This window comes from Pezoporus flaviventris, unplaced genomic scaffold (genome assembly GCF_033815535.1).
Source record: "Pezoporus flaviventris isolate CSIRO_AGI_PZ_B2104156 unplaced genomic scaffold, CSIRO_AGI_Pfla_v1 ptg000001l, whole genome shotgun sequence".
NCBI classification, from domain to species: Eukaryota; Metazoa; Chordata; class Aves; order Psittaciformes; family Psittacidae; genus Pezoporus; species Pezoporus flaviventris.
Window position 1 is genome coordinate 48466703 of NW_026892549.1, and position 12205 is coordinate 48478907.

The 12205-nt window shown below is 39.7% G+C and overlaps 1 protein-coding gene across 12 annotated transcripts in view; it reads left to right on the forward strand.

The window, feature by feature from the left end:
• ANKRD44 (ankyrin repeat domain 44) overlaps positions 1-12205 on the forward strand; it is a 140686-nt gene that overhangs the window by 109222 nt on the left and 19259 nt on the right. For 7 of the 12 annotated variants that reach the window (XM_061456948.1, XM_061456912.1, XM_061456985.1 and 4 more), the window contains exons 16-17: positions 868-979; positions 7160-7186. In XM_061456948.1, coding sequence (XP_061312932.1) covers positions 868-979; positions 7160-7186 — 139 coding nt within the window. The remainder of the gene's footprint in view (positions 1-867; positions 980-7159; positions 7187-12205) is intronic. The other 5 variants (XM_061456939.1, XM_061457004.1, XM_061456930.1 and 2 more) reach the window with 1 other exon arrangement.

Below are 12205 nucleotides of genomic sequence, written 5' to 3' on the forward strand. Positions count from 1 at the left end.
TTGCTCTGCTAAACACAGTGCTTGGCTTTAGTGAAGGCTAACCTGAAGGAAAAAGCTCTACACTCTTCTCTGTGCACATAATACCTAACATTTCTGTTTCTGTGCTTGTTGCTGAAATGTTGCTGCAAATGCACTGCCTCAGTAATTTCATAATTCTTTAGTATCATGCGCTGCCTTATTTTAATGCTTTCGCGCTGAGTATGTATGTTGCAAAAGGAAGGAGCCAATGGCTTCCTCGATGTATTTACTCAGATTGATGTTTTCATCTAGTTTTTATTTTAAAAATCCCTTTTTTCATATGACAGCCTTACATTCACCACAAATTACAAGCTACGGAAGACAGAACTAATAACAAAGTGGTTTCATGATGATTATAAGAAAAAGTAGCAGGAACATAAGGGATCCTTTGAAAAGCACATGATTTAGAGCAAAATACAAAACCAAACAAGAGAAGAAAATGTGTTTATGTGCATATATGCCAGGAAATTAACTCAGTTAAGTCTGTTTTTCAGCTGGCCATAGTGCATGTTTGGAGGCCAGTGGTTTGATATAACTTGAGTTGTAGCAGTTCTAGGCTGTGCCTATGATGGTACAGAGTTGTGTAGTTTTCTTTTGGCCTTTGTCATAGACAATACTTTTTGTAATCTAGAGTACCTGCAAAACTTAGGTTGAAATTGTTTTTATGAAGCTGATCCTCAAAGATGAGTGGGGTTTTTCTGTCTAAAATAATGGTGAATGTGAGGAGCTGTTGGTGAAACACAATCTGAAGTACTGCTAGAATTAACTGCCAGTTTCCAGTTAGCTGCAGTGAGGGATGAGTCTCTTAAATATTGTGAGCTCACATTTACACTAGTGAATTGTCCACAGGTGTCTGGAGTTCCTCCTACAGAATGATGCCAATCCATCCATCCAAGACAAAGAGGGGTACAACACTGTGCATTATGCTGCTGCATATGGGCACCGGCAGTGTTTGGAACTGGTGAGTGCTCAGGCAGTTTCAGAAGTCTCTTACCTGCTGATATACATGTGCCTATGCCAGTATTATGAACTTCCCTGACGGCTACTATTTGAGTTCTTTGGATATTCAGAAATCTGTAAAAACTATGTAATATAGTACAGCAAACTCAAATATATGCAGCCAGATGGATCTTAGAAACGTGTTCATCTTGATAATCCAGTCCTTGTTTAACAAGATGGTGTTTAAATGTTGTCTTTGAGTGGAGTTTATGTGTGCTCAAATTACTTTCAACTGTCATCAGCATATTCCCAGTATATGTGTATGTGCTAGCAGTAAGGGATTAAGGGATAGTTTCCAGTGCATGGCAGCGTATGTGCCTTATTTACCTGGCACATTATCCGACTTGCAAATTGAGAGTAAATAGCTTTTGTCAGCTGTGTACCTGCAATGCCTTTTTGCCCCTGGTGAAGCAATAGCAGCATTGATAAGAGTTACCATAATCAAGATTAACCTTGTACGTAATGTAACTGGGCATGGTTGTTGTTTTTTAATATCCTGGACCTGAATGATTAGAAACTGCATGTCATAAGAAGCCAAATATTTTTAGCCAAAAATTGGATTTGGGAGAGGTACAGTATGGAATTACAGAAGTTTGTCACTTATAAAAAGAAGTGTCATGAAGATAGGTGTTAACTGATCTGCTTGGTATACAGGGTGACACAAAATTATTGTGTCACATATAAATAGGCTTTAATTGCATAAAAAATTAAGAGCTCTAATTAGAGTATTGTATAGATCTGCTTTAGTAAGAACACTGTGTGCTGGTTACTGTTCTATGTTCTTTGATTCGTTCGTTCTTTGTTGAAGAGTCAAAGTTCTTAATTATTGAAAAGGAGCTGCTGTCACACCACATATACCAGCGCTGTCAGTTCCTGCCATTGCAGGAGAAATACTGCAGTTGGCCTACATCAGGGTTACAGCAGCTTGGAAACCTTGACCTGTAATTATACCCTGGGTCAGAATGTCAGGTGGGATGTTAAACCTTTTTTAGCTCCCACCTGCAAGCATGTATATTTAGGACACTTAAAATATCACTGCTCCTTTGTTGCTTGTGGCAGCAAATTTGGCCTTTCCTTGCTCAGAGCCTTCTACATGAGATGATCTCTTGTGGTTGTGCCCCGGGGGATGGAAGAGTTCTCTGCTAAACCTGCTGCCCATTTGGAACAAAAGGAAAGGTTCTTGGTATTTGAAGGGTACATATATATATTGAGTAGCCCGCTTTCTGCTGTGTACAAGTCTACACTTGTATAGCTACAGCAATCTGTATTGAAACCTTACCAATGTCTTACCACCAGGTTCTTGCATGACTTGCATGAGCAGGGACCTTCGTAAAAGCATCTTCAGTAGGGAATTCTCTTTCAGCCTTCGTATCGTGGTCCGCGTGTGCTGTGAGGCATGGAGCAGGCACAGAGCAAGGTCACCTCTCTTTTCTTTCACTTGCTGCTGTGCACATTGTCTGGCAACAGATCAGTTGCAGACAATGACCTGCTATCAAGTCCCACTGTTGCTTAGGCTTGCCAGACAAAAGGAAGAGCTGGGAATGCAGTGCCTATCAGAGGTGTTGGGTTTTAATTCTGGAGGATGAAATGCAAACTGTGGGCTAGAGACAGCTGTGCAGCAAGTGTTCTATATTTGGACAGAGAAATCCAGTGTTTTTCCATGTCAGGCTCCTGTCTTTGTGACTACAGCCGCAGTATAGAAACCCAAGGTCAAGCATAATTTCCAGAGTCATACAGCTCTTCTGTGTACACCGGTGAAAGAAAAGTGCTATGAATTTTAGCCTTTTGCATGCAAAGGAACACTGTTGCAGACTAGGGTGTCTGCCTGAAAGGTTTGTGGTGACTGGGATTTTGCCATTGGTGTTTAGAGGCTGACAGACATCTCATTTTATCTCTGGAATACAAAAGCTAAATGTACCAGAAAGCATTTGTGCTCTGTCAACAGCAGGACAAGGATCCACCATCTTTGCACCCACTGTCGGAAGAATGTGATTCTGTTTTGTTTGTGTGAGCAGTTGTTCCCTAGCTCTAGTGAGCTACCAAGTCCTGAGTTTTATAACTTTCCGTCTGTTAATAGTGACTAATTGATATAGACACCACCTTTAGGCTGATCTTTGCATTGCTTGGATTCAGGATGGCAAAAGGGTCAAGACCAAAGTCTTCAGTAGCTGAAAGGTAACTGTGCTTTCGGTATGAAATGGAAATAATCCTCATACCTAAGTTTATCACCTATTCCAACATGAGACTCCCAGGTGTTAAGCTAATTGTTGATTCTGCCCTCATCTGATAAAACAGTGTCATTGATAGACATCACAATCCTGTAATGCAATCAGATTGATTTTGACAGAGTTGTGGTTATTCATGGCTCTTTGAAGGCTCTGTCTAAAAGCTGCAGTAAGTATTCACCTGGTGCAGATGGAAAGGAGCCTCACTGACTTGTGAGGCTGACTGGTGGCTTGATCACAGTTTGTTATGTTCTCTGTAGTGGACCTGTGACAAGGACTTTGTCATGAACCATGATCTGTATTTTTGGTAGCTATTAACCGCAGTACTTTAACTGCTCTAGTTATTCATATTTGAGTGAAGAATCCAGTAAGCCTTAATTGCTTCTAGGCATGACTTTTAAATTGATATCTGTCATAAAAGTGCTGACTTTGAAACACGAATCTGCATCACAGGAATTCTGACATGCAGAATGCTCCTAAAATATTTCCAATCCCTTCCATCCTGAAGAGGATTTTCAGGCAGGATTACTGAAATAAAAGCATTATTTTTCAGTGCCAAATTCACTGTTATTTTCCTGATTTATCCCTTGGATAAATATTATTGATAGCTCATAGATGAAAATATCTAGGAATTATCTTCCCTAGAACAAGACGGTTCTTTATGGGCATAAAGCTGTTAGAGGAAAGAGGTCATATAAAATACAAAGTTTTAATTCTGATCAAAGCTAAGGCAAAGTGGGTGAAACAATAAGTTTGATTTTATGAATAGTGGTTACTAGTATTTCTCTACAGGCACAACACTGTACTTAAGCAAAATGTCAGGGAATTATTTCAGTGTCCCAGAATATGTCAAGTTTATCAAAGACATTAATTTTGCTTCCCCTCTTTTCCCTGCTTTTTTAGAAGAGGTATTTAAAATAGCTTACTTCTAAATAAATGCTCACTTAAGAAAGTCTGCAGAAGAGGATGCAGGATCCAGTGGAGTTTCTTTTGCTGAGGGATTTGATCTGTGTTTTAAGCACCACAGCTTCTCAGCGTGATGAAATAGCTACGTGTTTGAGGATAGTTTAGGAAAGGCTGGTTTATCTACCATGTAATATATATTTTCATTTTTTGACTAAAGTGTTTACTGTGAGCCCAATACCTTGGCTGGAATTTAGCTATAACTCTTCTTGGGAAGAGGAGAGGTATTAGGAGAAATAAGCATGAAGAGTGAAAAGGTCACATCCTTTGACCCAAACAAATAAAATCTGTGTTTGTGTGTTCAACCATAGAGCTCGATGACAGACTCCTTTTTCCTGGAGGACCTTTAGGTTGCCTGGGGTATTAGTGGGGTTGTTTCACTGCAGTGAATGACGTGATGATGCTAAAAATAGAAGAGTGGAAGCAGATCCTGGAATTCTTTCTCCATCTGTAAGGAGCCATTCATGAAGGCTCAATGGTGGGCATGTGTGCTCACAAGCAACCGAAACTCCCATCTGCTTCCCTGCCTCTAAAAATAACCTCATGTTTGGTTAGCATAGCACTGACTTCTTCATTGTTGGGTAGTCAGGGATATTGGTCATGATCGCTAGCTGGTGCTTTAGAGCTGATCACATCACCAAGCTACTTTGAAAGCAATAAAATTATGGTGGGTTTTTTCATTGAAGTGATCTCTTATCAAAAAATCCTTACTGGTGCAAACAGAGTGAAACTGAAATTGTAATTTCACGCTAAAGTTCTGTCTGGAGAGCCAGTCAAGCACTTTTTGCTGGCAAAAAGTGGTTTCTGTGCAGTGTTAGGGCAAACAGAATGAAATGCCTGTCTCCTGGAATGAAACCTCTTCTCTGACTGTAAGAATCAGTGGTTATTCTTTTCTTTTACTCTGCTCTTTATTCAAACAGCAAATAAAATTCACTTTTTGGCTAATAGAAATCAAATCAGTACAGGGGCTAATTCATTAGAAGCTGGGAGGAGAGCATGGTTTCACTGACAACCATGTTCAAAAGGAAAGGCAGTTTTCAGTCTGCTTGCCTGAAGCACAGTGATTTGCACATCTGTGTGTGACAGGGGGAAGGGGCAGAGGGAGACTTCTTGCTAGCAGAAGGCTGCCTTGGCTGTGCCATGGAGGGAGAGGCTGGGTTTGAAGAGAAGGAAAACACCTTTTATGAGACTAGCTGCTACCACGGGAAAATAGTTAAACTGTGTCTTCAAAGCACTTGGTTCCTTAGCCTGGGGAGGAATTGAAATCAAAGACCCCATAAATCTGATGTGGCTGCTACTAATTATATATGTCTCTTACCAGCAAGAACTTGTTCATTCATCCATCTGTGAGCAGGACAGTGGTAACTAGTGATGAGTGGATCACAAGTGTGGTTGGGATAGGTGTTAAAAAGCCTTTAGCCATGTAGGGATCTGGCTCAGATGCTTGTCCAAGTGGCAGTCCCTAAACCTCCTTCTGATGCAGATCTCTTTATTCTGGGGATACATTCTGGGTTTTCTCCTTCATAAATACCTGTCCACCCCCACGACCAACATCCTCTATCTCAAAAGGGAGTGTTTTGTCTGAAACCAGTGGTGATAGTGTTTCATGCAGTGAATGACTTTGTACCTATAAGAGCTTTTCCCTCATGGAATCTCCTTTGTTAGTGGAGAAGTGCAAAGTCATTAACTCGAGTGGTTCTAAAAAGGAAAAGAACTTAGGAACTTAATGCTTGAAAATAATTTTAATAAATCTAATTTGTCTTTTAGTCCTAGAACCCCCCGAATCACGATAGACTGATTTAATTACTTGAGTTTCAGTGTCAGTATTAGTGCCAGATATACCCACTAGTTAAACAATCAGTAGGAGCCTATATATGCTAGGTATGGTGATATATGTTAGCTTATAGCAGTGCATTTTAGCTTAGAGTTTATGTTTTGGAAACTAGATAATATTGAACCTAAGAACGTTTTCTAGACATCTAATGCTGCTTTGTGAAGTGAATGAGTGCAGGAATTTACCATTTGCTCTGGCACCCTGCTGGCCCTTTGGCTTGTAGGGTAGGAGTATTGCCTGGCATCTTGGAGGTTTATTTCGTCTCCCTGACAGATTTGGTCTTTATTTTTTAGTTTATGTATTTATTTTCCTGGGGTGGAAAAGCAAAGCACTTCTATCTGCTGTGTTCTGACAGAGAATAACAAGGCCATTGCAGAACTGCAGGAGACATTTTTCCTTCAGTTTGGAAGAAGTCATGGACTTCTGCTGTTGCCTTAAAATACTTGTCTGTGTATCTGTGTGTGTGGTGTTTAAATGTAAATGTGTGAAGATTATCTGACTCTCAAATCTACTGAATCAAATGAAAAGGGCATTTGATGATGGCATATGGCATTGCATTAGACTGTGTAGCTCAGAAAGAGCTGTGGGCACTGGGATTTTAGAGGTGTAATCAGGCATATTTATACAAGGCAAGATGTTTGCTTGCATGAGCAGACTTTCAAAAAGAAACTGTCACTGGTTTGTTGGTATTTGAGGGTTACAAAGCAACCTAACTTCATCAGGCAAGGTCTCCCACAGTGTGTGTATTTTGTGTCTGTATTTCGTCAATTGAGTAGATTGATCGTAAGCATTCTTACTGTTTTCCTCTCTCCCCTCCTCCCTTAAGAAGTAACACAACTTCTTGTTGTGTTACTTGATGAGGTTACTGCAGACAGTGGCTGTCTGCAGTAGGCAGCAGTCTCATTGCTTCAGGAGTATTCTATAGATAGGTAGAGATGGGTGCACACAGGATCAAGTCTTGGTTTAGGGTTCTGTTCGTGCAGTGCTTGTAATGCAGTTTATTGTACAGGAAAAACAAATCAATGCAAAAAAAAAACAACAAACCCTAGAAACACTTGCAGATTACCATTATTCTTAAATACTTCTGTCTTTAATTGTTCTAATTGACATTTTTAATTAGATTGGAAGCAAAACTCCATTGGATATAGTGAGTAAATGAAAAATGATTGCATGTTGTGTATTTTCATTTTTCTTTGAACTCCTTAGTATTTCACAATCCTTGCATTCACTCTGATAAAGCCTGAGGAAGAAGAATCACAACTCTTAACTAGCATGCCGTGTACTTCAAGCAACTGCATGTGTGCTGCTCCTACTTCTGTTGGAATTCCTTCTTGCTGTTGCTTACAGGCTTAAGCTTTGCTAGAAAGTCTGTTGCTTTTCCTCAGTCAGTCTTAGGAGTGTGAGTCAAGTGCACGTACCTGAGTGGCATGACACTTGTCTGGATGTTAAAGTAAACTGCATTTGGCGATGTGAAATGGAACCAACACTTGTGTGTTTTCTGGAAGTCTGTGGCCAGTTTCAAAGTGGCTCAGAGAAGAGATGTAAATGACACGTCTTCAAGTGAGTCTAAATTTAAAAAGCACTTGTATGTAGAGGCACAAATGAGAGGAGAGTAGCAGAAATACCATTTACAGGCACATTTTAAGAATTGGCTGTCACTGTATTTCACCAGTGCCCAAATTTTCTATCTGAAGAGGAAATTTCTTAAGGGTAATAATTTCTCAAAAGCCTTCCTTTATCTTTTACACAACTGTATGAGAAGTTACAAAAGCTCCAATGGAGGGTCCTTAAACCAACATATGAGGCTTTGCAGAACCTCAGAGGTAGACTTTCTGGCCAGAAATACACATGATTTGAGTGTAAAAGTTCCAGGTTCAAATCTCTGCTCTGACTGACAAAGAAATTGGACTTGTACATCCCAGGAAGTGACCATCACATTATGCTGGGTGGTACTGGGTAGGATCTCTTGCTCTCATTTGGAGCTGTCGTGCTTTTTGTAAATACTCATTGGGTGAGAATCTCCTGTATAACCCACTGAGTATGGCATTTATATGGCTTTATATGAAATGATTTTGTATGAATTGAAAGAGCTCCAACAGAAGATTAGTGTCCTGCGAGAGAGCAGCCAGTGGCCTGGAGGTCTGCTGGAATTTGGGGGTTTAGATACGTTTAAAGACTCAAACAGTGTTCTATTACATGGCAGGTAAGTGTCCTGTTTGCATTGGGTATTTATACTTTGTACTGGAAGAGTTGCATGGAACAACTAATAGATTTCTTCAGACACAGTGAAACTTCTGTTGCTTATGTTAACTTCACCCATAATCTACACACATGAGTGAAATTGATGTAAACACTGATTAATCTGATTTTTAAAGCCTGATTTTAGGAAAACATATCAGACACTGGGTGAAGGATGTGAACTGGTGTTAACCTCATCAAATTAAAGTAGTGTGATCATTGGTATTTACAAATACGGGAGAGAGCTTATAGGATTGCTTGTCCCCACGATGATATGTTTGTACCACTCACCTTTGAATTATTCAGTCAAGACTAATTCTGAGATTTAAAACTGTGCTTCCCTGGTATAAAGTACCCCAGAGGTTAATTCTGTTACTGTTTTCTGTCTCATTTGAAACAACTGATGAGAATCTTCAGTCTTGTGCTTGCTACATGCTGGAAAAGCCTTTATTTAAAAGAAGCTGCTGCTGGTATGTTTTTCCCCAGTAGAGACAATGATCTGTGGCAATTTGTTAAGGAAGATGAGATTCAAAGTGACACCCTGCCTGATGTATTTGTGTTCAGTTCTGAAAGGGACATTAAAAATGGTTACAAATCCCCACTTCTGCATGACCTTGTGATAAGCTACATTGCTATGCAATTATTGCAGATGAGCAATGCCCAACTACTTCTTTTTTCTTAATTGCCTTTTGATCAGCTCTTTGCATGTGTGAAAATCTCTGAATGCTGTTTGCTTAATGACCTTTCAGAGTAAAGGCCACTTATAGGTTAAGCACATGTAATCTAGTGTTTTGCCATTTTACGATGAGTATTAATAGCACCAGAGAATTTCATTAACAGTGCAGAAGTATGGAATGTAGAAATTATTGCCTTACTAACATGGTAAAACACTCATTTTTGTTTCAGTGGTAGTTAGATCAAACCTTTGACATAACTACCAGCAGTGCACTTAAATGGCTGTGCCTTAGAATGTGGCTGCACGATGGCTTGTACAGAATCACATGTTGTGTCCTCTCTGAGGATTTCAGATAGCACCCAGTGTTGGTGTCTGTGGTTTGAAGTATCCTGACTCATTAACTGTCATATGAGTAAAAAAAAATGGTGGGAGGTGGTGAGGAAGCACACACCATATCCTGTTATATGATCCTTTATTGTAGCTGTAGAATAAAAGCAAGCAATAAATCCTCTTATGACTGTAAATACCCTTACTGTGCAAATACAGTTGTGAGAGCTGTAAAAGTTATTGATCTTCATGCAGAGCTGGGGGAGAGAAGACAGATCATAATAGCAGCCTTGTAGTGCTATTAGTTTGTAACAATAGCAGTGAGTAATTGACGTGTTTTATCTTAACTTTGTCTGCATCTCACTCCCAAAGCATTCAAGCTCCTGTTTCTGAGTGTGAGGAAGATTTTACAGAATAATTACATACAGCATTAAATAGCACTGTTATGGGAAGTGAAGGGGGCATGCTGGGAATTTCCCAGAAGCAGAGAGGAAGAGTATCCTTACCCTTTAAAAGGTTATAACCTAGTGAGAAGGAGGAGTGCCCACCAATTTCACTTGCAGTGCCTCTGCACAATTCTAACATCTGCTTAAAATCTGCGGGCAACCAATATGTAGAAATGTAATCAGCTAAAAGACACAATGTGTGGCACCAGAACTTACTAGTGAGAGATGCTGGGACATTCTTCAGTCAGCCACCAGTAACCATAAACTGTTAGGAATTCATGCTTATTTGCTTGTCTTCACTGAGATGCATTGGCCAGCTTCTAGCCAGCAGATGCGTATTGCAGCATAGCAGACACGCTTGGTTTGCTCTGCAGGGTCTGTGGATTTGAGCTTCCATGGGCTGTCAGGGCAAATGGTTTTGAGCAATAAATTCACCTTTGTAAAAACAGATGCAACTGTGGATAGCTTCTTACTTTAAGATGGAAGCGCTATGGAGCTAGAGCCCCCCCCCCCCAAGGATACACTGTTCTATGTGTTCTTATAACAAGTATATTTAATGAGCTGTAAACACATTCTTAAAATCATAGAAACACTTATGAAACTGGAGAACTGCTTGGTAACTTGGACCTGGTACATTTTGTCTCTTTGCGCATGATGTTTATGCTTCAGATGTCTTAGTTCTGATCATTATGAAGCAGTGCTTGATAAGGCATAATGAAAAATTATGAGTGCTGTGTCTTTAATCTTCCTTCTCTTACTCTCCTTTATAATTTCCCTTCCTGTGCTGCACGGCTGTATATCTGAGAGCTACTGGCTTTACCATGAAATTCTTGTTTACGCTTGACTTTCTGATGGAGACATTCAGCCTTATGAGTAATAAGCTCATTAAGCCTCGTCTGCATCAGCCTAAACTGCTTTAACTCTAAGCCATGGAGATGCCTTTTGTGAGGGACTCTCTAATCCCACAATTTGTTCTTTTAGAGCCTTAATTTTGTCAATTTTGTGTGTGGTTTTTTTCATCTGTTCAAAAGGCAATTACGTACCTTGTTCCAGGAGACTTTTGGAGCCTTCTGACAGGTTTAGGGAAGTATTCCTTTGGTAAGATTTTGATCCTGGAATTTCAGCAGATGATGATAAATGCAATTAACAGTGATTAAATTAGATTGCTGTGCTGGCCTTATGGACTTGGAGGAAAGGCCAGGATTAGGCAGGCAAGGGAACAGGCTCAGTGCTTGGGTTTGTTCGGTGGGATTTTGTTCTAGTTTGTTTACTCACTAGAGAAAATCAGAGCTGGCCACTGCTCCATCCTGTTTATAGCTATCTTATATAAGAGAAGAACAACATTTTAAACTGGAGGTGGCTCCACATGGTAAGACCAAATGTGTTTCCTAACTCTGCCCCAAACCTACTGGAAAAAAGAGTGTGGGTCTTGGTTTCTTGGTTTTGTTTTGCCTTTTTTTCCCTTTAGCTGCAGGGAGTGTTAAAATTCATATTACCTCTTAATGCACACACCCACTTGCTTATGAGTGCTATTTGCATCAGCACGCATTTCTTTCCCAGTCCTGACATTTTACAAGGCACAAAATACATAAAGAAGTGAAATTACTGCTTAATTTTCTGTTTTTTTTTTTCCATAGGATTTGAATTAGTCCTTATTTCTGACACTTTATGCATTATTAATGCTAGCTTGTATTCCAGTTTGATTTTTGGGTAAATTAATCCTTGATATAGGTCTATTAAAGACTTAATTTGTTATACCAATAGTTCAGGTATACATCAGAGATTAGGATACGCCATCATCTTGCAGTGTAGGCAAACCTACCATAGGCTTTCACTGGTCTCTTTGGAGAGTCTTCCATGTTGTCATACCCTCGAATTGACCAGATTGTCACAAAAACTTCCCTTCCTCTGCTTCAGTCTTTCCATGAATTCCTTGCTCTGTCAAACAAGTCCAAAACAAAAAATCAAAGCTTGTGGGAAAAATTGACTTGTAACCTTCTAAACATGACAATGCAGTTCTAGTTGCCTGACAAGATTTGCTTTCCTTTTTACAGTCTCCCATTACTATTTTACTGTGAAATGCTCATTTCCAGTCACAAAGGTATTTGAAGACTAACTCTTTGAGTAGTTATTAACTAAAAGGCCACGCACCTGAGCAGTGCTGCTCTGCAAATGTTGAATTGTCAATACTGTGTGTGATTTTCTTTGCAGCCTCAATTGGGTAAGTTGTCAGGGTTCATGTGCTGTTGTGAAGTGGTACTGATCCATAGTTCCTCCTTCTAGATGGATAGAAATTCAGTACTTTGGGACCCCTGAAATTAAGAGGAACATACGAAAGTGCGATGCATGTTATAGATGATTGTAAGAGTTCAGGGATGTGTTGTGTTTTGTAAGGCAGGTTCTACTTTGCTAAGTTATAAAAATGACTGAATGACTCACAGCACAGTTATAATTATTCCCTAATGCTAATTATGCATCA